This window comes from Electrophorus electricus, chromosome 1 (genome assembly GCF_013358815.1).
Source record: "Electrophorus electricus isolate fEleEle1 chromosome 1, fEleEle1.pri, whole genome shotgun sequence".
Lineage (NCBI taxonomy): Eukaryota > Metazoa > Chordata > Actinopteri > Gymnotiformes > Gymnotidae > Electrophorus > Electrophorus electricus.
The window spans coordinates 10,357,501-10,384,124 of NC_049535.1; the positions used below are offsets into that span (position 1 = coordinate 10,357,501).

At 50.3% G+C, this 26,624-nt stretch overlaps 1 protein-coding gene across 11 annotated transcripts in view; it reads right to left on the reverse strand.

Moving 5' to 3' along the window:
* Positions 1 to 26,624, reverse strand: part of inpp4ab (inositol polyphosphate-4-phosphatase type I Ab) — a 45,771-nt gene that overhangs the window by 12,261 nt on the left and 6,886 nt on the right. For 8 of the 11 annotated variants that reach the window (XM_027004646.2, XM_027004650.2, XM_027004649.2 and 5 more), the window contains exons 2-15: positions 23,248 to 23,415; positions 21,520 to 21,564; positions 20,240 to 20,358; positions 20,042 to 20,158; positions 19,813 to 19,892; positions 19,286 to 19,397; positions 19,009 to 19,099; positions 18,355 to 18,502; positions 18,036 to 18,166; positions 17,836 to 17,940; positions 17,340 to 17,448; positions 16,553 to 16,570; positions 15,643 to 15,829; positions 14,066 to 14,281 (exon numbers count right to left, since the gene is read on the reverse strand). In XM_027004646.2, coding sequence (XP_026860447.2) covers positions 14,066 to 14,281; positions 15,643 to 15,829; positions 16,553 to 16,570; positions 17,340 to 17,448; positions 17,836 to 17,940; positions 18,036 to 18,166; positions 18,355 to 18,502; positions 19,009 to 19,099; positions 19,286 to 19,397; positions 19,813 to 19,892; positions 20,042 to 20,158; positions 20,240 to 20,358; positions 21,520 to 21,564; positions 23,248 to 23,338 — 1,569 coding nt within the window. In that variant the 5' untranslated portion in view covers positions 23,339 to 23,415. The remainder of the gene's footprint in view (positions 1 to 14,065; positions 14,282 to 15,642; positions 15,830 to 16,552; positions 16,571 to 17,339; positions 17,449 to 17,835; positions 17,941 to 18,035; positions 18,167 to 18,354; positions 18,503 to 19,008; positions 19,100 to 19,285; positions 19,398 to 19,812; positions 19,893 to 20,041; positions 20,159 to 20,239; positions 20,359 to 21,519; positions 21,565 to 23,247; positions 23,416 to 26,624) is intronic. The other 3 variants (XM_027004654.2, XM_027004652.2, XM_027004644.2) reach the window with 1 other exon arrangement.

Genomic DNA, 26,624 nt, shown 5'->3' on the forward strand with positions numbered 1-26,624 from the left:
CCTCCTCCTTGTGTGTGTGTGTGTGTGTGTGTCCATACCCCCTCCTCCTTGTGTGTGTGTGTGTCCATACCCCCTCCTCCTTGTGTGTGTGTGTGTGTGTCCATACCCCCTCCTCCTTGTGTGTGTGTGTGTGTGTCCATACCCCCTCCTCCTTGTGTGTGTGTGTGTGTGTCCATACCCCCTCCTCCTTGTGTGTGTGTGTGTGTGTCCATACCCCCTCCTCCTTGTGTGTGTGTATGTGTGTCCATACACCCTCCTCCTTGTGTGTGTGTGTGTGTGTCCATACCCCCTCCTCCTTGTGTGTGTGTGTGTCCATACCCCCTCCTCCTTGTGTGTGTGTCCATACCCCCTCCTCCTTGTGTGTGTGTCCATACCCCCTTCTCCTTGTGTGTGTGTGTCCATACCCCCTCCTCCTTGTGTGTGTGTCCATACCCCCTTCTCCTTGTGTGTGTGTGTGTGTCCATACCCCCTCCTCCTTGTGTGTGTGTGTGTCCATACCCCCTCCTCCTTGTGTGTGTGTGTGTGTCCATACCCCCTCCTCCTTGTGTGTGTGTGTGTGTGTGTGTGTCCATACCCCCTCCTCCTTGTGTGTGTGTGTGTGTGTGTGTGTGTGTGTGTCCATACCCCCTCCTCCTTGTGTGTGTGTGTGTCCATACCCCCTCCTCGTGTGTGTGTGTGTCCATACCCCCTCCTCCTTGTGTGTGTGTCCATACCCCCTCCTCCTTGTGTGTGTGTGTGTCCATACCCCCTCCTCCTTGTGTGTGTCCATACCCCCTCCTCCTTGTGTGTGTGTGTGTGTGTCCATACCTCCTCCTCCTTGTGTGTGTGTGTGTCCATACCCCCTCCTCCTTGTGTGTGTGTGTGTGTCCATACCCACTCCTCCTTGTGTGTGTGTGTGTGTCCATACCCACTCCTCCTTGTGTGTGTGTCCATACCCACTCCTCCTTGTGTGTGTGTGTGTGTGTCCATACCCACTCCTCCTTGTGTGTGTGTGTGTGTGTCCATACCCACTCCTCCTTGCGTGTGTGTGTGTGTGTCCATTCCCACTCCTCCTTGTGTGTGTGTGTGTCCATACCCACTCCTCCTTGTGTGTGTGTGTGTGTGTGTGTCCATACCCACTCCTCCTTGTGTGTGTGTGTCCATACCCACTCCTCCTTGTGTGTGTGTGTGTCCATACCCACTCCTCCTTGTGTGTGTGTGTGTGTGTCCATACCCACTCCTCCTTGTGTGTGTGTGTGTGTGTCCATACCCACTCCTCCTTGTGTGTGTGTGTGTGTGTCCATACCCACTCCTCCTTGTGTGTGTGTGTGTGTCCATACCCACTCCTCCTTGTGTGTGTGTGTGTGTGTCCATACCCACTCCTCCTAGTGTGTGTGTGTGTGTGTCCATACCCACTCCTCCTTGTGTGTGTGTGTGTGTGTCCATACCCACTCCTCCTTGTGTGTGTGTGTGTGTGTCCATACCCACTCCTCCTTGTGTGTGTGTGTGTGTGTCCATACCCACTCCTCCTTGTGTGTGTGTGTGTGTGTGTGTCCATACCCACTCCTCCTTGTGTGTGTGTGTGTGTGTGTGTGTCCATACCCACTCCTCCTTGTGTGTGTGTGTGTGTGTGTGTGTGTGTCCATACCCACTCCTCCTTGTGTGTGTGTGTGTGTGTCCATACCCACTCCTCCTTGTGTGTGTGTGTGTCCATACCCACTCCTCCTTGTGTGTGTGTGTGTCCATACCCCCTCCTCCTTGTGTGTGTGTGTGTGTGTCCATACCCCCTCCTCCTTGTGTGTGTGTGTGTGTGTCCATACCCCCTCCTCCTTGTGTGTGTGTGTGTGTGTCCATACCCCCTCCTCCTTGTGTGTGTGTGTGTGTGTCCATACCCCCTCCTCCTTGTGTGTGTGTATGTGTGTCCATACACCCTCCTCCTTGTGTGTGTGTGTGTGTGTCCATACCCCCTCCTCCTTGTGTGTGTGTGTGTCCATACCCCCTCCTCCTTGTGTGTGTGTCCATACCCCCTCCTCCTTGTGTGTGTGTCCATACCCCCTTCTCCTTGTGTGTGTGTGTCCATACCCCCTCCTCCTTGTGTGTGTGTCCATACCCCCTTCTCCTTGTGTGTGTGTGTGTGTCCATACCCCCTCCTCCTTGTGTGTGTGTGTGTCCATACCCCCTCCTCCTTGTGTGTGTGTGTGTGTCCATACCCCCTCCTCCTTGTGTGTGTGTCCATACCCCCTCCTCCTTGTGTGTGTGTGTGTGTGTGTGTGTGTGTGTGTCCATACCCCCTCCTCCTTGTGTGTGTGTGTGTCCATACCCCCTCCTCGTGTGTGTGTGTGTCCATACCCCCTCCTCCTTGTGTGTGTGTCCATACCCCCTCCTCCTTGTGTGTGTGTGTGTCCATACCCCCTCCTCCTTGTGTGTGTCCATACCCCCTCCTCCTTGTGTGTGTGTGTGTGTGTCCATACCTCCTCCTCCTTGTGTGTGTGTGTGTCCATACCCCCTCCTCCTTGTGTGTGTGTGTGTGTCCATACCCACTCCTCCTTGTGTGTGTGTGTGTGTCCATACCCACTCCTCCTTGTGTGTGTGTCCATACCCACTCCTCCTTGTGTGTGTGTGTGTGTGTCCATACCCACTCCTCCTTGTGTGTGTGTGTGTGTGTCCATACCCACTCCTCCTTGCGTGTGTGTGTGTGTGTCCATTCCCACTCCTCCTTGTGTGTGTGTGTGTCCATACCCACTCCTCCTTGTGTGTGTGTGTGTGTGTGTGTCCATACCCACTCCTCCTTGTGTGTGTGTGTCCATACCCACTCCTCCTTGTGTGTGTGTGTGTCCATACCCACTCCTCCTTGTGTGTGTGTGTGTGTGTCCATACCCACTCCTCCTTGTGTGTGTGTGTGTGTGTCCATACCCACTCCTCCTTGTGTGTGTGTGTGTGTGTCCATACCCACTCCTCCTTGTGTGTGTGTGTGTGTCCATACCCACTCCTCCTTGTGTGTGTGTGTGTGTGTCCATACCCACTCCTCCTTGTGTGTGTGTGTGTGTGTCCATACCCACTCCTCCTTGTGTGTGTGTGTGTGTGTCCATACCCACTCCTCCTTGTGTGTGTGTGTGTGTGTCCATACACACTCCTCCTTGTGTGTGTGTGTGTGTGTCCATACCCACTCCTCCTTGTGTGTGTGTGTGTGTGTGTGTCCATACCCACTCCTCCTTGTGTGTGTGTGTGTGTGTGTGTGTCCATACCCACTCCTCCTTGTGTGTGTGTGTGTGTGTGTGTGTGTGTCCATACCCACTCCTCCTTGTGTGTGTGTGTGTGTGTCCATACCCACTCCTCCTTGTGTGTGTGTGTGTCCATACCCACTCCTCCTTGTGTGTGTGTGTGTCCATACCCACTCCTCCTTGTGTGTGTGTGTGTGTGTGTCCATACCCACTCCTCCTTGTGTGTGTGTGTGTGTGTGTGTGTGTCCATACCCACTCCTCCTTGTGTGTGTGTGTGTGTGTGTGTGTGTGTCCATACCCACTCCTCCTTGTGTGTGTGTGTGTGTGTGTCCATACCCACTCCTCCTTGTGTGTGTGTGTGTGTGTGTCCATACCCACTCCTCCTTGTGTGTGTGTGTGTGTGTGTGTGTCCATACCCACTCCTCCTTGTGTGTGTGTGTGTGTCCATACCCACTCCTCCTTGTGTGTGTGTTTGTGTCCATACCCACTCCTCCTTGTGTGTGTGTGTGTGTGTGTGTGTCCATACCCACTCCTCCTTGTGTGTGTGTGTGTGTGTGTCCATACCCACTCCTCCTTGTGTGTGTGTGTGTGTGTGTGTGTGTGTCCATACCCACTCCTCCTTGTGTGTGTGTGTGTGTGTGTGTGTGTGTCCATACCCACTCCTCCTTGTGTGTGTGTGTGTGTCCATACCCACTCCTCCTTGTGTGTGTGTGTGTCCGTCCATACCCACTCCTCCTTGTGTGTGTGTGTGTGTGTGTGTGTCCATACCCACTCCTCCTTGTGTGTGTGTGTGTGTGTGTCCATACCCACTCCTCCTTGTGTGTGTGTGTGTGTGTGTGTCCATACCCACTCCTCGTGTGTGTGTGTGTGTGTCCATACCCACTCCTCCTTGTGTGTGTGTGTGTGTGTGTGTCCATACCCACTCCTCCTTGTGTGTGTGTGTGTGTCCATACCCACTCCTCCTTGTGTGTGTGTGTGTGTCCATACCCACTCCTCCTTGTGTGTGTGTGTGTGTCCATACCCACTCCTCCTTGTGTGTGTGTGTGTGTGTCCATACCCACTCCTCCTTGTGTGTGTGTGTGTGTCCATACCCACTCCTCCTTGTGTGTGCGTGTGTGTCCATACCCACTCCTCCTTGTGTGTGCGTGTGTGTCCATACCCACTCCTCCTTGTGTGTGTGTGTGTGTGTCCATACCCACTCCTCCTTGTGTGTGTGTGTGTCCATACCCACTCCTCCTTGTGTGTGTGCGTGTCCATACCCACTCCTCCTTGTGTGTGTGTGTGCGTGTCCATACCCACTCCTCCTTGTGTGTGTGTGTGTGTGTCCATACCCACTCCTCCTTGTGTGTGTGTGTGTGTGTCCATACCCACTCCTCCTTGTGTGTGTGTGTGTGTGTCCATACCCACTCCTCCTTGTGTGTGTGTGTGTGTGTCCATACCCACTCCTCCTTGTGTGTGTGTGTGTCCATACCCACTCCTCCTTGTGTGTGTGTGTGTGTCCATACCCACTCCTCCTTGTGTGTGTGTGTGTCCATACCCACTCCTCCTTGTGTGTGTGTGTGTGTCCATACCCACTCCTCCTTGTGTGTGTGTGTGTGTGTCCATACCCACTCCTCCTTGTGTGTGTGTGTGTGTGTGTGTCCATACCCACTCCTCCTTGTGTGTGTGTGTGTGTGTGTGTCCATACCCACTCCTCCTTGTGTGTGTGTGTCCATACCCACTCCTCCTTGTGTGTGTGTGTGTCCATACCCACTCCTCCTTGTGTGTGTGTGTGTGTGTCCATACCCACTCCTCCTTGTGTGTGTGTGTGTGTGTCCATACCCACTCCTCCTTGTGTGTGTGTGTGTGTCCATACCCACTCCTCCTTGTGTGTGTGTGTGTGTGTGTCCATACCCCCTCCTCCTTGTGTGTGTGTGTGTCCATACCCCCTCCTCCTTGTGTGTGTGTGTGTGTGTGTGTCCATACCCCCTCCTCCTTGTGTGTGTGTGTGTCCATACCCCCTCCTCCTTGTGTGTGTGTGTGTCCATACCCCCTCCTCCTTGTGTGTGTGTGTGTGTGTCCATACCCCCTCCTCCTTGTGTGTGTGTGTGTGTCCATACCCCCTCCTCCTTGTGTGTGTGTGTGTGTGTCCATACCCCCTCCTCCTTGTGTGTGTGTATGTGTGTCCATACACCCTCCTCCTTGTGTGTGTGTGTGTGTGTCCATACCCCCTCCTCCTTGTGTGTGTGTGTGTCCATACCCCCTCCTCCTTGTGTGTGTGTCCATACCCCCTCCTCCTTGTGTGTGTGTCCATACCCCCTTCTCCTTGTGTGTGTGTGTCCATACCCCCTCCTCCTTGTGTGTGTGTCCATACCCCCTTCTCCTTGTGTGTGTGTGTGTGTCCATACCCCCTCCTCCTTGTGTGTGTGTGTGTCCATACCCCCTCCTCCTTGTGTGTGTGTGTGTGTCCATACCCCCTCCTCCTTGTGTGTGTGTGTGTGTGTGTGTGTCCATACCCCCTCCTCCTTGTGTGTGTGTGTGTGTGTGTGTGTGTGTGTCCATACCCCCTCCTCCTTGTGTGTGTGTGTGTCCATACCCCCTCCTCGTGTGTGTGTGTGTCCATACCCCCTCCTCCTTGTGTGTGTGTCCATACCCCCTCCTCCTTGTGTGTGTGTGTGTCCATACCCCCTCCTCCTTGTGTGTGTCCATACCCCCTCCTCCTTGTGTGTGTGTGTGTGTGTCCATACCTCCTCCTCCTTGTGTGTGTGTGTGTCCATACCCCCTCCTCCTTGTGTGTGTGTGTGTGTCCATACCCACTCCTCCTTGTGTGTGTGTGTGTGTCCATACCCACTCCTCCTTGTGTGTGTGTCCATACCCCCTCCTCCTTGTGTGTGTGTGTGTGTGTGTGTGTCCATACCCCCTCCTCCTTGTGTGTGTGTGTGTCCATACCCCCTCCTCCTTGTGTGTGTGTGTGTCCATACCCCCTCCTCCTTGTGTGTGTGTGTGTGTGTCCATACCCCCTCCTCCTTGTGTGTGTGTGTGTGTGTCCATACCCCCTCCTCCTTGTGTGTGTGTGTGTGTGTCCATACCCCCTCCTCCTTGTGTGTGTGTATGTGTGTCCATACACCCTCCTCCTTGTGTGTGTGTGTGTGTGTCCATACCCCCTCCTCCTTGTGTGTGTGTGTGTCCATACCCCCTCCTCCTTGTGTGTGTGTCCATACCCCCTCCTCCTTGTGTGTGTGTCCATACCCCCTTCTCCGTGTGTGTGTGTGTCCATACCCCCTCCTCCTTGTGTGTGTGTCCATACCCCCTTCTCCTTGTGTGTGTGTGTGTGTCCATACCCCCTCCTCCTTGTGTGTGTGTGTGTCCATACCCCCTCCTCCTTGTGTGTGTGTGTGTGTCCATACCCCCTCCTCCGTGTGTGTGTGTGTGTGTGTGTGTGTCCATACCCCCTCCTCCTTGTGTGTGTGTGTGTGTGTGTGTGTGTGTGTGTCCATACCCCCTCCTCCTTGTGTGTGTGTGTGTCCATACCCCCTCCTCGTGTGTGTGTGTGTCCATACCCCCTCCTCCTTGTGTGTGTGTCCATACCCCCTCCTCCTTGTGTGTGTGTGTGTCCATACCCCCTCCTCCTTGTGTGTGTCCATACCCCCTCCTCCTTGTGTGTGTGTGTGTGTGTCCATACCCCCTCCTCCTTGTGTGTGTGTGTGTCCATACCCCCTCCTCCTTGTGTGTGTGTGTGTGTCCATACCCACTCCTCCTTGTGTGTGTGTGTGTGTCCATACCCACTCCTCCTTGTGTGTGTGTCCATACCCACTCCTCCTTGTGTGTGTGTGTGTGTGTCCATACCCACTCCTCCTTGTGTGTGTGTGTGTGTGTCCATACCCACTCCTCCTTGCGTGTGTGTGTGTGTGTCCATTCCCACTCCTCCTTGTGTGTGTGTGTCCATACCCACTCCTCCTTGTGTGTGTGTGTGTGTGTGTGTCCATACCCACTCCTCCTTGTGTGTGTGTGTCCATACCCACTCCTCCTTGTGTGTGTGTGTGTCCATACCCACTCCTCCTTGTGTGTGTGTGTGTGTCCATACCCACTCCTCCTTGTGTGTGTGTGTGTGTGTCCATACCCACTCCTCCTTGTGTGTGTGTGTGTGTGTCCATACCCACTCCTCCTTGTGTGTGTGTGTGTGTCCATACCCACTCCTCCTTGTGTGTGTGTGTGTGTGTCCATACCCACTCCTCCTTGTGTGTGTGTGTGTGTGTCCATACCCACTCCACCTTGTGTGTGTGTGTGTGTGTCCATACCCACTCCTCCTTGTGTGTGTGTGTGTGTGTCCATACCCACTCCTCCTTGTGTGTGTGTGTGTGTGTGTGTCCATACCCACTCCTCCTTGTGTGTGTGTGTGTGTGTGTGTGTCCATACCCACTCCTCCTTGTGTGTGTGTGTGTGTGTGTGTGTCCATACCCACTCCTCCTTGTGTGTGTGTGTGTGTGTCCATACCCACTCCTCCTTGTGTGTGTGTGTGTCCATACCCACTCCTCCTTGTGTGTGTGTGTGTCCATACCCACTCCTCCTTGTGTGTGTGTGTGTGTGTGTCCATACCCACTCCTCCTTGTGTGTGTGTGTGTGTGTGTGTGTGTCCATACCCACTCCTCCTTGTGTGTGTGTGTGTGTGTGTGTGTGTGTCCATACCCACTCCTCCTTGTGTGTGTGTGTGTGTGTGTCCATACCCACTCCTCCTTGTGTGTGTGTGTGTGTGTGTCCATACCCACTCCTCCTTGTGTGTGTGTGTGTGTGTGTCCATACCCACTCCTCCTTGTGTGTGTGTGTGTGTGTGTGTGTCCATACCCACTCCTCCTTGTGTGTGTGTGTGTGTCCATACCCACTCCTCCTTGTGTGTGTGTTTGTGTCCATACCCACTCCTCCTTGTGTGTGTGTGTGTGTGTGTGTCCATACCCACTCCTCCTTGTGTGTGTGTGTGTGTGTGTCCATACCCACTCCTCCTTGTGTGTGTGTGTGTGTGTGTGTGTGTGTGTCCATACCCACTCCTCCTTGTGTGTGTGTGTGTGTGTGTGTGTCCATACCCACTCCTCCTTGTGTGTGTGTGTGTGTCCATACCCACTCCTCCTTGTGTGTGTGTGTGTCCGTCCATACCCACTCCTCCTTGTGTGTGTGTGTGTGTGTGTGTGTCCATACCCACTCCTCCTTGTGTGTGTGTGTGTGTGTGTCCATACCCACTCCTCCTTGTGTGTGTGTGTGTGTGTGTGTCCATACCCACTCCTCCTTGTGTGTGTGTGTGTGTGTCCATACCCACTCCTCCTTGTGTGTGTGTGTGTGTGTGTCCATACCCACTCCTCCTTGTGTGTGTGTGTGTGTCCATACCCACTCCTCCTTGTGTGTGTGTGTGTGTCCATACCCACTCCTCCTTGTGTGTGTGTGTGTGTGTCCATACCCACTCCTCCTTGTGTGTGTGTGTGTGTCCATACCCACTCCTCCTTGTGTGTGCGTGTGTGTCCATACCCACTCCTCCTTGTGTGTGCGTGTGTCCATACCCACTCCTCCTTGTGTGTGCGTGTGTGTCCATACCCACTCCTCCTTGTGTGTGTGTGTGTGTGTGTGTGTGTCCATACCCACTCCTCCTTGTGTGTGTGTGTGTCCATACCCACTCCTCCTTGTGTGTGTGCGTGTCCATACCCACTCCTCCTTGTGTGTGTGTGTGCGTGTCCATACCCACTCCTCCTTGTGTGTGTGTGTGTGTGTCCATACCCACTCCTCCTTGTGTGTGTGTGTGTGTGTCCATACCCACTCCTCCTTGTGTGTGTGTGTGTGTGTCCATACCCACTCCTCCTTGTGTGTGTGTGTGTGTGTCCATACCCACTCCTCCTTGTGTGTGTGTGTGTCCATACCCACTCCTCCTTGTGTGTGTGTGTGTGTCCATACCCACTCCTCCTTGTGTGTGTGTGTGTCCATACCCACTCCTCCTTGTGTGTGTGTGTGTGTCCATACCCACTCCTCCTTGTGTGTGTGTGTGTGTGTCCATACCCACTCCTCCTTGTGTGTGTGTGTGTGTGTGTGTCCATACCCACTCCTCCTTGTGTGTGTGTGTGTGTGTGTGTCCATACCCACTCCTCCTTGTGTGTGTGTGTCCATACCCACTCCTCCTTGTGTGTGTGTGTGTCCATACCCACTCCTCCTTGTGTGTGTGTGTGTGTGTCCATACCCACTCCTCCTTGTGTGTGTGTGTGTGTGTCCATACCCACTCCTCCTTGTGTGTGTGTGTGTGTCCATACCCACTCCTCCTTGTGTGTGTGTGTGTGTCCATACCCACTCCTCCTTGTGTGTGTGTGTGTGTCCATACCCACTCCTCCTTGTGTGTGTGTGTGTGTGTCCATACCCACTCCTCCTTGTGTGTGTGTGTGTGTGTCCATACCCACTCCTCCTTGTGTGTGTGTGTGTGTGTCCATACCCACTCCTCCTTGTGTGTGTGTGTGTGTCCATACCCACTCCTCCTTGTGTGTGTGTGTGTCCATACCCACTCCTCCTTGTGTGTGTGTGTGTCCATACCCACTCCTCCTTGTGTGTGTGTGTGTCCATACCCACTCCTCCTTGTGTGTGTGTGTGTGTGTGTCCATACCCACTCCTCCTTGTGTGTGTGTGTGTGTGTGTCCATACCCACTCCTCCTTGTGTGTGTGTGTGTGTGTGTCCATACCCACTCCTCCTTGTGTGTGTGTGTGTGTGTCCATACCCACTCCTCCTTGTGTGTGTGTGTGTGTCCATACCCACTCCTCCTTGTGTGTGTGTGTGTGTGTCCATACCCACTCCTCCTTGTGTGTGTGTGTGTGTGTCCATACCCACTCCTCCTTGTGTGTGTGTGTGTGTGTCCATACCCACTCCTCCTTGTGTGTGTGTGTGTGTGTGTCCATACCCACTCCTCCTTGTGTGTGTGTGTGTGTGTCCATACCCACTCCTCCTTGTGTGTGTGTGTGTCCATACCCACTCCTCCTTGTGTGTGTGTGTGTGTGTGTGTCCATACCCACTCCTCCTTGTGTGTGTGTGTGTGTGTGTGTGTCCATACCCACTCCTCCTTGTGTGTGTGTGTGTGTCCATACCCACTCCTCCTTGTGTGTGTGTGTGTGTGTGTCCATACCCACTCCTCCTTGTGTGTGTGTGTCCATACCCACTCCTCCTTGTGTGTGTGTGTGTGTGTGTCCATACCCACTCCTCCTTGTGTGTGTGTGTGTGTGTGTGTCCATACCCACTCCTCCTTGTGTGTGTGTGTGTGTCCATACCCACTCCTCCTTGTGTGTGTGTGTGTGTCCATACCCACTCCTCCTTGTGTGTGTGTGTGTGTGTGTGTGTGTGTCCATACCCACTCCTCCTTGTGTGTGTGTGTGTGTGTGTGTGTGTCCATACCCACTCCTCCTTGTGTGTGTGTGTGTGTGTGTCCATACCCACTCCTCCTTGTGTGTGTGTGTGTGTGTGTCCATACCCACTCCTCCTTGTGTGTGTGTGTGTGTGTCCATACCCACTCCTCCTTGTGTGTGTGTGTGTGTGTGTCCATACCCACTCCTCCTTGTGTGTGTGTGTGTGTGTGTGTCCATACCCACTCCTCCTTGTGTGTGTGTGTGTCCATACCCACTCCTCCTTGTGTGTGTGTGTGTGTGTGTGTGTCCATACCCACTCCTCCTTGTGTGTGTGTGTGTGTCCATACCCACTCCTCCTTGTGTGTGTGTGTGTGTGTGTCCATACCCACTCCTCCTTGTGTGTGTGTGTGTGTGTCCATACCCACTCCTCCTTGTGTGTGTGTGTGTCCATACCCACTCCTCCTTGTGTGTGTGTGTGTGTGTGTGTCCATACCCACTCCTCCTTGTGTGTGTGTGTGTGTGTGTGTGTGTGTGTGTCCATACCCACTCCTCCTTGTGTGTGTGTGTGTGTGTCCATACCCACTCCTCCTTGTGTGTGTGTGTGTGTCCATACCCACTCCTCCTTGTGTGTGTGTGTGTGTGTCCATACCCACTCCTCCTTGTGTGTGTGTGTGTGTGTGTGTCCATACCCACTCCTCCTTGTGTGTGTGTGTGTGTGTGTCCATACCCACTCCTCCTTGTGTGTGTGTGTGTGTGTGTCCATACCCACTCCTCCTTGTGTGTGTGTGTGTGTCCATACCCACTCCTCCTTGTGTGTGTGTGTGTGTGTGTGTCCATACCCACTCCTCCTTGTGTGTGTGTGTGTGTGTCCATACCCACTCCTCCTTGTGTGTGTGTGTGTGTGTCCATACCCACTCCTCCTTGTGTGTGTGTGTGTGTCCATACCCACTCCTCCTTGTGTGTGTGTGTGTGTGTCCATACCCACTCCTCCTTGTGTGTGTGTGTGTGTGTCCATACCCACTCCTCCTTGTGTGTGTGTGTGTGTGTGTCCATACCCACTCCTCCTTGTGTGTGCGTGTGTCCATACCCACTCCTCCTTGTGTGTGTGTGTGTGTGTGTGTCCATACCCACTCCTCCTTGTGTGTGTGTGTGTCCATACCCACTCCTCCTTGTGTGTGTGTGTGTGTGTGTGTCCATACCCACTCCTCCTTGTGTGTGTGTGTGTGTCCATACCCACTCCTCCTTGTGTGTGTGTGTGTGTCCATACCCACTCCTCCTTGTGTGTGTGTGTGTGTCCATACCCACTCCTCCTTGTGTGTGTGTGTGTGTCCATACCCACTCCTCCTTGTGTGTGTGTGTGTGTGTGTGTCCATACCCACTCCTCCTTGTGTGTGTGTGTGTGTCCATACCCACTCCTCCTTGTGTGTGTGTGTGTGTCCATACCCACTCCTCCTTGTGTGTGTGTGTGTGTCCATACCCACTCCTCCTTGTGTGTGTGTGTGTGTCCATACCCACTCCTCCTTGTGTGTGTGTGTGTGTCCATACCCACTCCTCCTTGTGTGTGTGTGTGTGTCCATACCCACTCCTCCTTGTGTGTGTGTGTGTGTGTGTCCATACCCACTCCTCCTTGTGTGTGTGTGTGTGTCCATACCCACTCCTCCTTGTGTGTGTGTGTGTCCATACCCACTCCTCCTTGTGTGTGTGTGTGTGTGTGTGTCCATACCCACTCCTCCTTGTGTGTGTGTGTGTGTCCATACCCACTCCTCCTTGTGTGTGTGTGTGTGTCCATACCCACTCCTCCTTGTGTGTGTGTGTGTGTCCATACCCACTCCTCCTTGTGTGTGTGTGTGTGTCCATACCCACTCCTCCTTGTGTGTGTGTGTGTGTCCATACCCACTCCTCCTTGTGTGTGTGTGTGTGTCCATACCCACTCCTCCTTGTGTGTGTGTGTGTGTGTGTCCATACCCACTCCTCCTTGTGTGTGTGTGTGTGTCCATACCCACTCCTCCTTGTGTGTGTGTGTGTGTCCATACCCACTCCTCCTTGTGTGTGTGTGTGTGTGTGTCCATACCCACTCCTCCTTGTGTGTGTGTGTGTGTGTGTCCATACCCACTCCTCCTTGTGTGTGTGTGTGTGTGTGTGTGTCCATACCCACTCCTCCTTGTGTGTGTGTGTCCATACCCACTCCTCCTTGTGTGTGTGTGTCCATACCCACTCCTCCTTGTGTGTGTGTGTGTCCATACCCACTCCTCCTTGTGTGTGTGTGTGTGTGTCCATACCCACTCCTCCTTGTGTGTGTGTGTGTGTGTCCATACCCACTCCTCCTTGTGTGTGTGTGTGTGTGTCCATACCCACTCCTCCTTGTGTGTGTGTGTGTGTGTCCATACCCACTCCTCCTTGTGTGTGTGTGTGTGTGTCCATACCCACTCCTCCTTGTGTGTGTGTGTGTGTGTCCATACCCACTCCTCCTTGTGTGTGTGTGTGTGTGTGTGTCCATACCCACTCCTCCTTGTGTGTGTGTGTGTGTCCATACCCACTCCTCCTTGTGTGTGTGTGTGTGTCCATACCCACTCCTCCTTGTGTGTGTGTGTGTGTGTCCATACCCACTCCTCCTTGTGTGTGTGTGTGTGTGTCCATACCCACTCCTCCTTGTGTGTGTGTGTGTGTGTGTCCATACCCACTCCTCCTTGTGTGTGTGTGTGTGTGTGTCCATACCCACTCCTCCTTGTGTGTGTGTGTGTGTGTGTGTGTCCATACCCACTCCTCCTTGTGTGTGTGTGTGTGTGTGTCCATACCCACTCCTCCTTGTGTGTGTGTGTGTGTGTGTGTCCATACCCACTCCTCCTTGTGTGTGTGTGTGTGTGTGTGTCCATACCCACTCCTCCTTGTGTGTGTGTGTGTGTGTGTGTCCATACCCACTCCTCCTTGTGTGTGTGTGTGTGTGTGTGTCCATACCCACTCCTCCTTGTGTGTGTGTGTGTGTCCATACCCACTCCTCCTTGTGTGTGTGTGTGTGTCCATACCCACTCCTCCTTGTGTGTGTGTGTGTGTGTGTCCATACCCACTCCTCCTTGTGTGTGTGTGTGTGTCCATACCCACTCCTCCTTGTGTGTGTGTGTGTGTGTGTGTCCATACCCACTCCTCCTTGTGTGTGTGTGTGTGTGTGTGTCCATACCCACTCCTCCTTGTGTGTGTGTGTGTGTGTGTCCATACCCACTCCTCCTTGTGTGTGTGTGTGTGTGTCCATACCCACTCCTCCTTGTGTGTGTGTGTGTGTGTGTGTCCATACCCACTCCTCCTTGTGTGTGTGTGTGTGTGTGTCCATACCCACTCCTCCTTGTGTGTGTGTGTGTGTGTCCATACCCACTCCTCCTTGTGTGTGTGTGTGTGTGTGTCCATACCCACTCCTCCTTGTGTGTGTGTGTGTGTGTCCATACCCACTCCTCCTTGTGTGTGTGTGTGTGTGTCCATACCCACTCCTCCTTGTGTGTGTGTGTGTGTGTGTGTGTGTGTGTGTGTGTCCATACCCACTCCTCCTCGTGCCAGTCTGTGGGCAGAGAGGTGCGGCTGTTGCGTCCGCTCCACTTGGCCAGCAGGGTGTCCTGATCATTGCGCAGGACCACGTGCTCGGCATCGGCCGATGGCGAGGTCTTCGAGGCGATGTAGTCGGGTCGCGCGGCGTTCAGCGCCTGCACGGCCGATGCCAGCAGCTTGCAGTCACACACCGTCACGAGCTGGCGCGTCTGGGAGAATGACACATATGTCCATGATGATGGCAAACGCTTTAACATGAACCACATTAATAGCTTAGTTAAGCATTCAACCCCCCACCATCATATCATGACTCTAGAACCTGCGTCAGATGTGTTCTCGTTAGAAGAAGCTAATGATGCGTGTGCTGTGCGTTTATCCCCTGCTTGCTTAAGATCGGCTCTGAGTTTACTTGCTGTTCAATTCAAGGCTTCTTGTTATCTGTAATTACTCGCTGCAGGTGTAGTTTCGCCTGGGCCTTAGTGTGAATTGGGGGCGGACTTGGCACTTATTAATCTGTTAAATTAGGACGACTCCGCAGTGATCAACACCTGAAGAAGCTTTTGTTGTGCTTTTCTTCTAGTTCCTGATCTACACTGAGGATGGACCTCTCAAACTTATCCAAGTATAATTTTTTTCCTCACACTTTCTCAAACTGTCATCACATATGTCCACACAAACCTAAACATCTTTCCAATCGGAAATGTGTCTCACAGCTCCTGTCTACAAACCCCCAGATCTCCGACATCATCACCGTCGTAGACGCAATCTCAGCAACCTCGTGTGGCACAGATCGTGGTGTCTGGAGGGCTCTGGTGTTGCCAACCAGCGGTCCATAAGCATGACTTCATCTCAGCCTAGCATCCCTCCACTCGCTACACCTCCCGGCTCTAACAGACCTGGATGACTCCTGAGAACTAGGAGACTCCGCCTGCCTGTCCTCTGCCTTTTCATTCACACACTCTCCGAGGCGTCTCACCAGGGGTAGTGGCACAGGTTTACTGTTGTCTCAAAAGATGTAACATCTTCTCATGGCTTGTCCTACCACTGCTATGCTGACAATACCCAATTAATTCTTTCTTTCTGTCCCCTACAGTCGTTCAAACGCAGAGTGAAGACCCCTCTATTTGTGGAATATTTAACTGACCACTGACCCTGCTCCTGTGTTGACTAACTAAAACTCTAGTCCTTATTGTAGGGTATTTATTACACTGATGTTGACTGCTCCTATGTTGACTAACTCTGATTGTTGTCTGTTAAAAGAGCTTATATGTGTTTCACACTTCTAGTCATCAGCAGTGATCCCTGAATTTCTACAGTATTCTAGTTCACTGGTATATTGCACTCTAACCTACGGTACTAGGATGTATTCTATGAGAAAATGACAAAGAACTTTGTAAGTCGCTCTGGATAAAAGCGTCTGATAAATGCTGTAACTGGAACTGTAATGATCACACCCCATTGGAACCCATCCAGCCCCATCCACAGGGAAGATGAACTGGTCTGTCTGGGTGCAGAGATAGGATATATGGAGACAGATACGGGGGTGGAGAGGAGGATTCTTGGTGTCCACCTTGTCTGCCAGGATGGTGAGCGTTCTTTCCAGGCCGTTGGCAGAGTGTTCCCTAGCAGCGCGGGACAGGCGCTCGGCGTAGTAGCTGACCTGAGTCTTCAGTGTGTTGATGTGTGAGATGATGTCTTTGGCACGGACCGTGTCCTGAGGGACGTATACGATTGACTGGGAGCTGGTCAAGGTGCTTCTGAGAGGACGTAGAGAAGGTAACGCATATTAAACGCTCTCAAACACACACACAAATGCACGAAAGGGATGTATGTACACACACAGTGATTGTATAGAATGTCAGGACAAGAACGTACACATGCGCGCGCGTGCACACACCCTCAAACACCCACACACACACACACACCCACACCCACCACACACACACACACACACCACCCACACACCTACCCCCCCACACACACACTCACCCACACACCACACCCCCCCACACCCCCCCCACACACACACACAAACACTCACACACCCACACACACTCTCACACACCCACCCAAAAACACTCACACACCCTCACACCCACCCACACACCCCCTCACACACACACCCACCCACACCCACACACGGAGACAGCGAGAGTGTGGACTGTCAGAATCTTTTCATTTCTATGTCCCTATTTCCCCTCCCAGAATGCAATGGGGCTCAGCAACCCAAATATAACAGCTGCAGTAATTCTCCAGGACAGCAGGATCAACTTATGAACAGATGAACGGATGAATGGAAGAGCTTTTCTCCTAAAAGCCCATGCACGTGAGTGTGAGAGGCATCGCTCCAGGAGGCGGAGGCACCATGCACGACCTGCAGCGTTCAACATGATACACTGAGGACAGAGGCAGTGGACCCAGGAGAACGTGCATGCACAAGACTACAGAGGAGCACAAACACAACACAAACCCAGACTCACCGTTCCTCCTCATAAACGCTGGGCAGAAAATAACGGAATTAAAGAGCCAGAAATCAAAACAACTCAAATGAAAAAGTTTACAGTCATTATAAAACAGCTATAAAGCTGTCAGCGCTAACAGTGCCTGAGGTAGCAAACTGTTGCAAATGAGTGAGTGAGAGAGAAATTGTTAAATGTGAATGAGTGACGAGCCAAGTCCTTGATGTACTACATCTAAAACACCTAGGAAAAACAACAGCAAAAAATAATAAAAAAAAAAAAAAAGAACTACACCACCATGATGGGTGAACTACAACACCATAAGGGAAGAACTACACCACCATAATGGCTGAACTACAGGTTCAGGACTGGGGATACACATGGATGGTATGTAAACAGGGTCACAGACACACACACAGACAGATCTCTCAATGTGTTTCTTATTTACATACACACTTGCATGAACGTTTACACGCATATACACATGCACACTTGGAAGGACACACACACACACACACACACACACACACGGAGACAGACATGAACGTGGGCTTTCCTTGCTGCCTCTATATGTCTCTTATTCACATGCACACACATGTAGACGCACACACACATAATTTTTCTTCTCTGCCACTCTGTGTGTTTCTTACACACAGAGACACACCCACACAAACAGAGAGACCCACCCACACAAACAAATGCAGACAGACCCACGCAGACAGACAGACAGACCCATGCAGACAGACAGACAGACCCGTGGAGAGACAGAGACACAGATACAGACAGACAGACCCAAGCATGCACTTACTGCTTCTTGGTCTCCTCAAATTTCTGGATGAGTTTACGCAGGCCGTTGTTCTTAAAACCCTGACAGTGGGCCGCAGGAGCACCGATTGTCACCACATCGTAGGTGTGATCTACACACACAGATCCACAAGAAAAGTGCATTGCCTCGTGGCCATTTCCCAATAGGAGAGACATGTTCAGTAACTGATAACACAGCTGACACACACACGCGCGCGCATTCATATTGTTCTGTGTTATCCACCTGCCATGGGGCCAGAGTGACAGCAGTTGCTTACTGGAGAAGAGCAGAGAGTTTTTTCCTAATAAGGAGACGTGTGTGTGTGTTTCAGCATTACCACATAAACACTGAGCCCTACACACACACACACACACACACACACACACACACACACACACACACACACACAAGCTGAGCTGGCTTGAGAGAGAGAGAGAGAGAGAGAGAGAGAGAGAGTGAGTGAGTGGTAAAGAGTGTGTGTGGAGGGTGAGACCATCACCATAGCCAGAGTCGTCCTGCACCCTCATCCTCTGGACATGGAGGTTCGTGGGCATAAACTCGAGCTTCCTGTCGGCCTTCAGGCTACTCGCTTTGAAGGAGGGGCCTGAAAAAAGGGCACAGACAAGTCTCTGTGAGCAGTGTGAGGAACAGCCGTACACTCAACAACACACTGGCTTGTCCCGTATGGGTGAGCGGTACCTTTGTAGTCCTGGAGGTCGTGTAGGGACTCCTGATATGTGAGGATTACACTCTGGTACTGAGTCACTATTTGCCGTCTGAGATTTTCCCAGCATGGAGATAATTCTCCTAGCTGCTCTAGCTCACACACTCTGACACACACACACACACACACACACATTTTATTTGATTTATTTTAAATTCCTCTCTAAAAATAACACTGTGTGAGTGTTTATATGCGTGTGTGAGAGTGAGATTGTGTAAATATGCATGTGTGTGTGTACACGTGTGTACATGTGAGTTGTTGTTTGAGTGTTTCTGTGTGTACGTGTGTGTGTACCTGACAGCATCCTCCTCCAGTAAGAGTCTGATGATCTGTCGTGGCACGTTGAGTGACAGCACGCTCTCTGCCATCTGTTCCAGAATGCGCAGGTGATTGCCGTCTGTGGTGGGGAAGCGGTATGTGCGGGACATGGTCCCGCCGAACACTGCCAAACACACAACCACGGTTTGGTTCAGCCACAAACACTGCCAAACACACAACCATGGCAACCACTGCATCTTGAGGAATTCACCATCACCATCCTGTGACTTCAACAAATGCCACAGATTTTGTTCATGTACACTCTACCCAACACTGTAAAGGCCACTCTACCCAACACTGTAAAGGCCACTCTACCCAACACTGTAAAGGCCACTCTGCACAACACTCTACCCAACACTGTAAAGGCCACTCTGCACAACACTGTAAAGACTGGGTTCTCTGTCGTCCACTGCCAGCTTCATGCCTCAGTCCTGGAGGGAACTGAAACCCAGTTGAAACCCAGCGGCAGTCTGGTCCCACCACACAAAACCACCAGTAGCTTCTTTAATAACCAGTAACTTTCAGGGAGTGCTTTTTTAATAAATATTTATTTGCCAAAATTAATTTTGAATTTTTAAATGTAAATAAATAAAGAACTGTGACCTATGACCCAGACTTTGACATGATCACCTGATCGCAGGAATGTATCTTTGTTTAAGGATGCATGTTTGGCTCGAATACCCATGGACTCAGTCAGGCTCTCGTCCACGGCAAGGACCGTCTGTGGAAAAGAGTTACACACACACACACACACACACACACACACACACACACACACACACACACACACACACACACACACACACACACACACACACACACACACACACACACACACACACACAGATGTCCCACACTAGCCTATATGTGCGTATGGCTGCAGGAGGTTGGATGGGTGGAGCCTCACTCTGCCGTTGACAGTGTCCGGTATCCGGGAGACCGGCACCTGCTGCTCCCGCTTCTCCTCCAGTTGCCAGGCGATGATTGTGACGCTGCCTACCTGTGCATTCTCCGGAGAACTGCAGGTTAGTGGCAGAACAATGTCAGTGTATGAGCTCTTCAACTGCAGCAGACCTGCAGGTAGGTAGTTTCTTCCTTCCTTCCTTCCTTTCTGTGTCTTTCTTTTTTCTGTCTGTCTGTCTGTCTGTCTTTGCATCTATCTGTCCTTCCAACTGGAAGTGTGAAACTAAGGCTGCACAATATATCAGTTGTTAATAAATATCACAATACTGTCCTCTGGAATACTGATATCACAGAACTTTATGCAAATAAGATCTTTAGCACATCTTTAAGTCGTGTTTTCAAAATATTAACAAACATATTGCAATCAGAACATGTAGGAAAATAATGGCAGTTTAAATAAAGCTTAAAATAACAGTAGTTTAAATAAAGTTTAAAATAATGTAGATTTGAGCCATGAAGGTGAGCACATGCCTGAGAGGGAGGAGTAGTGTGTGGGTCTGCTCCTGAAGGAGATGTTTCACTGGGAACATGACTGAACCCAGTAAATACATCTGTAGAGACAGAGAGAGAGGTGGGGGGGGAGAGAGTGAGTGAAGGAGAAAGAGAGAGAGAGAGAGAGAGAGAGAGAGAGAAGACAAAATATTAGTGATCATTTTCATATTTTTAAGTGTGTGTGTGTGTGTGTGTGTGTGTGTCTCACCGTGCCATGGGACCGGTCCTTCACGTCGTACACACAGAGTTTGATTTGAGTCTGTGGGTTGATGAAAGAGTCTGGGAAGAAGGCCACACTGCTCAGGAAGGAGGGGTTGGCCGTGCCCTGAAAAACACGCCACACAGGCATGAGACTGCTATAGCTGGTGGGTGGGGAACTGCTGGAGGGTTGTGGCCACTGAATTACCTCAATGGTCTCTGTCTGGGCGTGCTTGGTCCAGAAGGCCTGAGGGGGGGTGGTGCAGCTCACAGACACAAAGGTGCTTGGCTTACGGTCCAGTGACGGAGTGGTCAGATCACTGCAGGCTAGACACACCCACAGGTACACACACATGCACATGCACACAGTCAGACATGCACACACACACATGCACACATACAGTGAGACGCACACACACACATGCATGCACCCAGTCAGACGCGCACACACACACAGACACGCACCCAGTCAGACGCGCACACACACACAGACACGCACCCAGTCAGACGCGCGCACACACAGACACGCACCCAGTCAGACGCGCACACACACACATGCACGCACCCAGTCAGACGCGCGCACACACACAGACACGCACCCAGTCAGACGCGCGCACACACACAGACACGCACCCAGTCAGACGCGCGCACACACACAGACACGCACCCAGTCAGACGCGCGCACACACACAGACACGCACCCAGTCACACGCGCGCACACACACAGACACGCACCCAGTCAGACGCGCGCACACACACAGACACGCACCCAGTCAGACGCGCGCACACACACAGACACGCACCCAGTCAGACGCGCGCACACACACAGACACGCACCCAGTCAGACGCGCGCACACACACAGACACGCACCCAGTCAGACGCGCGCACACACACAGACACGCACCCAGTCAGACGCGCACACACACACAGACACGCACCCAGTCACACGCGCACACACACACAGACACGCACCCAGTCACACGCACACACACACACACACACACACACAGATACGCAACCAGTCAGACGCACACACACACACAGACACGCACCCAGTCACACGCGCACACACACACAGACACGCACCCAGTCACACGCACACACACACACACACACACACACACACACACACAGATACGCACCCAGTCAGACGCACACACACACAGATACGCACCCAGTCACACGCGCACACACACACAGACACGCACCCAGTCACACGCACACACACACAGACACGCACACACACACAGACAGGCACCCAGTCAGACGCACACACACACGCACCCAGTCAGACGCACACACAGACACGCACCCAGTCAGACGCACACACACACGCACCCAGTCAGATGCACACACAGACACGCACCCAATCAGATGCACACACACACACACACACACACACACACACACAGACACACACACACACACACACACACAGACACACACAGACACACACAGACACACACAGACACACACACAGTACTGACCCAGGCTGAACTCCAGCACAGGCTCATCCGGGTCCTGGCTGTTGCCTAAAAAACAAAGCAGGTCAGGTCAGATCCAACTTCCAGCACGTTTAATTGAAGAACATAAACAAATCCTTTACTTAAGCATCACATGTTGAAATCTTGTTGAAGTGAGAATACAGTAAACATGTCAAACAATGGAGCCCAATATAATAAACGTATGGCCCAGTCACTGATAGTGCTGCTGCAACTCCACATGCTAAAACATGTGCGTGTTCCAATTCTGGCCTCTGTATGTTGTTAATTTTCCAAATTTCAAATCAACCTGAAACCAAAGTGAACATTTTTACATTGTTAACTCCTTTGTCATGTTATTCATGATCCACAGGGAGGATTCCATTCCTGTTTCTCTAGTCTTTATAACTCTGCAGAGGTTTCTGTCTGCCTAGAAACCATTTCTGACGTTCCACTATGTAGCTATGGACAGAAAGTGGGCAAAAAATAATATTAAGTTCACACCAACACCAGCTAACAGCTAGGTGTGGATTTGTTTTTTTTACTACCCATAGCCTTGTGCCCCATATCTTAATTACCATGGTAACGGGCCCTGTGGCTCGAAGATTACATTTTGAAGAAGTTGGAGAACTGGCAAAGACCAGCTTATAGAGGAGGCATTTTAGCTGGGACAGAGTTAAGAACACAACTCACCTACACGCTGCTAAGGATAGACACAGCAGTTCTGTCAGATATACTGATGTGTATAAGTCATTCTGTATACAGATACACTGATCTGAATAAGTCATTCTGTATACAGATATACTGATCTGAATAATTCATTCTGTATACAGATATACTGATCTGATTAGGTCCTTCTGTACACATACATACTGATGTGTATCAGTTATTCTGTATACAGATATACTGATCTGAATAATTCATTCTGTATACAGATATACTGATCTGATTAGGTCCTTCTGTATACATACATACTGATGTGTATCAGTTATTCTGTATACAGATATACTGATGTGTACAAGTCATTCTGTGTACAGATATACTGATCTGTAAAAGTCTTTCTGTATACAGATATACTGATCTGAATAATCATTCTGTATACAGATATACTGATCTGAATAAGTCATTCGGTATACAGACAAACTGATCTGTATAAGTCATTCTGTATACAGATACACTGATCTGAATAAGTCATTCGGTATACAGACAAACTGATCTGTATAAGTCATTCTGTATACAGATACACTGATCTGAATAAGTCATTCTGTATACAGATATACTGATCTGAATAAGTCCTTCTGTACACCTACATACTGATGTGTATCAGTTATTCTGTATACAGATATACTGATGTGTAAAAGTCATTCTGTATACAGATACACTGATCTGATTAGGTCATTCTCTATACAGATACCCTGGCAATGCTTGGCCCCTTACTAAACTCTTACTAAATTAATCTCCACCTGACTACTGACCATCTAGCACCATGTAATGGTAAAGAGTGGTAAAATATGGACACATTATGCTCCACGATAATGCGTTTGTTCAGATCTGACACTTCATAATCCAATCAACTGCCATTTGATAAGACTATGCATTGGTCATATGTTTTACCTGTTCCCTCAGAAACACAACATGGTTTAGAATTAATATACATTCTGCTTTCTGATTCATGCTGACTTTGTCTGCATTAAATGTACTGCATGTGCACACAACCTACAGTGCTTTACTGACCGGCTAGTGCAAGATTGAGCATCTCCGTGGAGATGTCCAGGGTGCTGGCCCGGTACACAGACCAGGGACGGTGCCGTTCTCTAGCAGACATCCTATCAAGGGTCTCACGGCCCCCTGAGAACACACTCCTCCGGGTAAGGCTGAGGCAGCTACCTTCTTGAGCTGAAACTGTAGAAGAGAAAGAAACACATTTCAACCCAAATGAACGTAGTGTTATAGAAGATAAAAGAGAACATATGTGAGAACGTCTGTGGGCTCAGGGCCCTCTGAACAGGGACAACGCAGGGACAAACCCAGCTCTCCAACAGACCATTACCTGTTCTCACTGCCACGTGTATGGAAGCTCCATGATTCACTGAAACAAAATCATTTCTGATTGTTTCTCACTGGACTCAGCCACAGAACTTGGATTTTTTATGAATAAATGTGCATTTTCTACTTTATGAATAAAGGTGTAACGTGTATTTTCTACTTTATGAATAAATCTGTAACGCGCATTTTCTACTTTATGACTAAAGGTGTAACACGCATTTTCTATTTTAGGAATAAAGGTGTGCGCACGCTGAGACTGACACACACGCGCACACACACACACACACATATACACCCCCACACAAGTGATGCAGACTGTCAAAAGGACAGCACTGAAGATGGCACACCATGTAAATAAATAGTGAGTCAGAGTGAGTGAGTGAGAGGGATGCGAGATGGAGTGAGAGAGAGAGCGAGCATGAGTGAGTCTTGGTCGAGTTCCTGGTTAAGAGACACAGTAAAGAAAAAGAGAAAGAGAAAGAATGGAGGAATAAAGAAGAGATTACTGGTTGCATTTTTTCCTTCTAATCATATCTACTTCCTTCTTTCAGTGCCTTCTGTATTCACTTGGTAACTGCAGGGAAGCCCGCCCTGCTCCCCTGGTCTCTGTCCTCAGAAATCACAGTCACTACAGAGGTGCTTAAGAGACAGCACTGGTCAAACTCTTCAGCAATGGAGAAGCCCCTCCTCTTCATCAAACACATCCAGCTGAATCACTAGCATTCTCAAATAAGCGGTGGTGAGGTGCGTGGGGGGGGAATGGATGGATGGATGGATGGATGGATGGATGGAGAAGGAGAAAGAGAGGGAGGATAGAGAAAGATAAAGAGAGAGAGAGAGAGGGGGGGGAGGGTGGATTGGGAAAGAGAAATAGAGACAGAGAGAGAGAATGAGAAAGAGAGAGAGAGAGGGGGGGGAGGGTGGATTGGGAAAGAGAAATAGAGACAGAGAGAGAGAATGAGAAAGAGAGAGAGAGAGGGAGGGAGGGAGGGGGAGAGACAGAGGGGTGGAGAAAGAGAGAGGCAAAAACAGAGAATGTGTGAGAGAAAGAGTTTTCAAATTACTGAGTACTTCCTGTCAGTTTGTTCATCATTCAAACACACTTTTTTCAATTCTGATGTAGTCAGTCATACTTTTCGCTGACACCATCTGCTAGTTGTGAGACTGTGGTCTGGTGTAACACACTATATGTGCTGAAACCCTGCAGTATAGACAAGATCTCTAGGCAACTGCTGCCTGCATTTCTGTACCAGGCCCCTGCACAACAAAGACCACCATCCAGTCACGCAAACCGTTCTCTCCTTAACGGGACCGAGTCCTCTCTCCTACCACAGTCACATGGGACGAGGGCTACACAGTACCGCTCTAATCTTCTTTTTAAAGGAGAAGACATGATCAGCAGACTTTAAGCACCTTATTAAGAGTGACTAAAGCAGCTGATGGTTTCTGTAGGTGGGGCAGAAAGAGTCTCGAGCCTCAACCAAGTTCTGGCTTGGAGAGACATCAGACATGTCAGTCCACTCCACTGCTCATCTCCATGGAGATATGTCGCTGCGGACCAATGTTCTACAACCCCCCTGGGGTAAAGGTGTTTTTGCTACACTAATATGAGCAACAAAACTGGACAACTCAGAACCCTGGAGGTCTATGAGATGATGATCTCCACAGCTCCAGGTGTCTGGATACAAGTTCTAATGGGTGCACCATTACTGAGCATCTAGAGTCCGCTAAACTAAGGCTGACAGCACTGGCATTCAGACATACACGAAAGAGACGCCAAAAGAGTGAAGTCCGTCTGTGATATTTTCCAGGTAAGTGGTTAAGGTACTTGAATTGTAATCAGAAGGTTGCCAGTTCAAGCCCCACCACTGCCAAGTTGTTGTGTTCAGACATAATTGTAAGTTGCTTTGAATAAAAGCATCAGATAAATGACATAAATAAAATAAATTAATCCTTTATTAATTAAAAAACAAAATCTTGCAACTAATGATAATAAAACACAAGAAAAGGTAATGAGACAACAAACACACACAGGGCACTTGCTTCTGGTCACCCACTAGAAAAGAAATGTGGGTTAAAAGAGGCTACCCACAATAAGACATCCAACACTAATTACCCACTGGTTCACTTGGACCATCTCTCTGACGGTCTTTCAGACTACACTTGGCCACGCCCCTGCTGCCAATGCCCTCTTTGCCAATCAACCAATGAATCCTCTCAGCTGCAGTGCTACAGAACCCTGACTGTGGATCTGCCCAGAGCTGAAACAGCCGTGCTCAGTGGTTAGGAGATGTCAAAGCAGAGCACCTAAACGTCTCAGAGGAGGAAACAGTGTTATAACGGTAGATGTCCAAGAGCAAGTCAGAAACATGAAGAACTGGGCAGCCCAATACTGGCTACAGAAACTAACAGTTCTGCATGACTCACTCACAGAACAAATGAACCTGCTGCTAAATACTCACTCCCATCTGGGCTGAACGCGGCACAGTACTGGTCACGAAGGACCCCAACATGGGCCAAATCAATACAGACCAATAACCTACTACAGACTGATAACCTACTACAGACCAATAATCTACTACAGACAAATACCCTACTACAGACCAATAACCTATTACAGACAAATACTCTACTATAGACCAATAACCTACTACCTACTAATGCTAACGTATTTGTTACGATTAGTCCCTCCCAGCTTCCGTGTTCCATGTTTTCCCTGTCTTGTGTATTTTAGTTCCATGCCATCGTTTCGTTTTCTCCGCCCCTCGTTTGATTTTCCACACCTGCCCCTCGTTTAGTTCAGGTATTTAGACCCTGCCTTGTTTCCTGTGTCTTTTGCTGTTCATTACATTTGTGTTTGCTTCATTGCATTTCTGTGTTCTTTGTGGTTGTTTACTTCATTGTGTTTATTTGTTTATTTGAATGTTTCCTTTTATGTGGTTGTATTGAATGTTTGGATGTTACAAAGCCCGTCTGTTTTTCCTAGCCTTCGTGTTTCTTAGCCCTGGGTTTTCCTAGTGTCTTTTGTTATAGCCGGATTCCCCTGTTTGCCTTTGTTTTTGTAT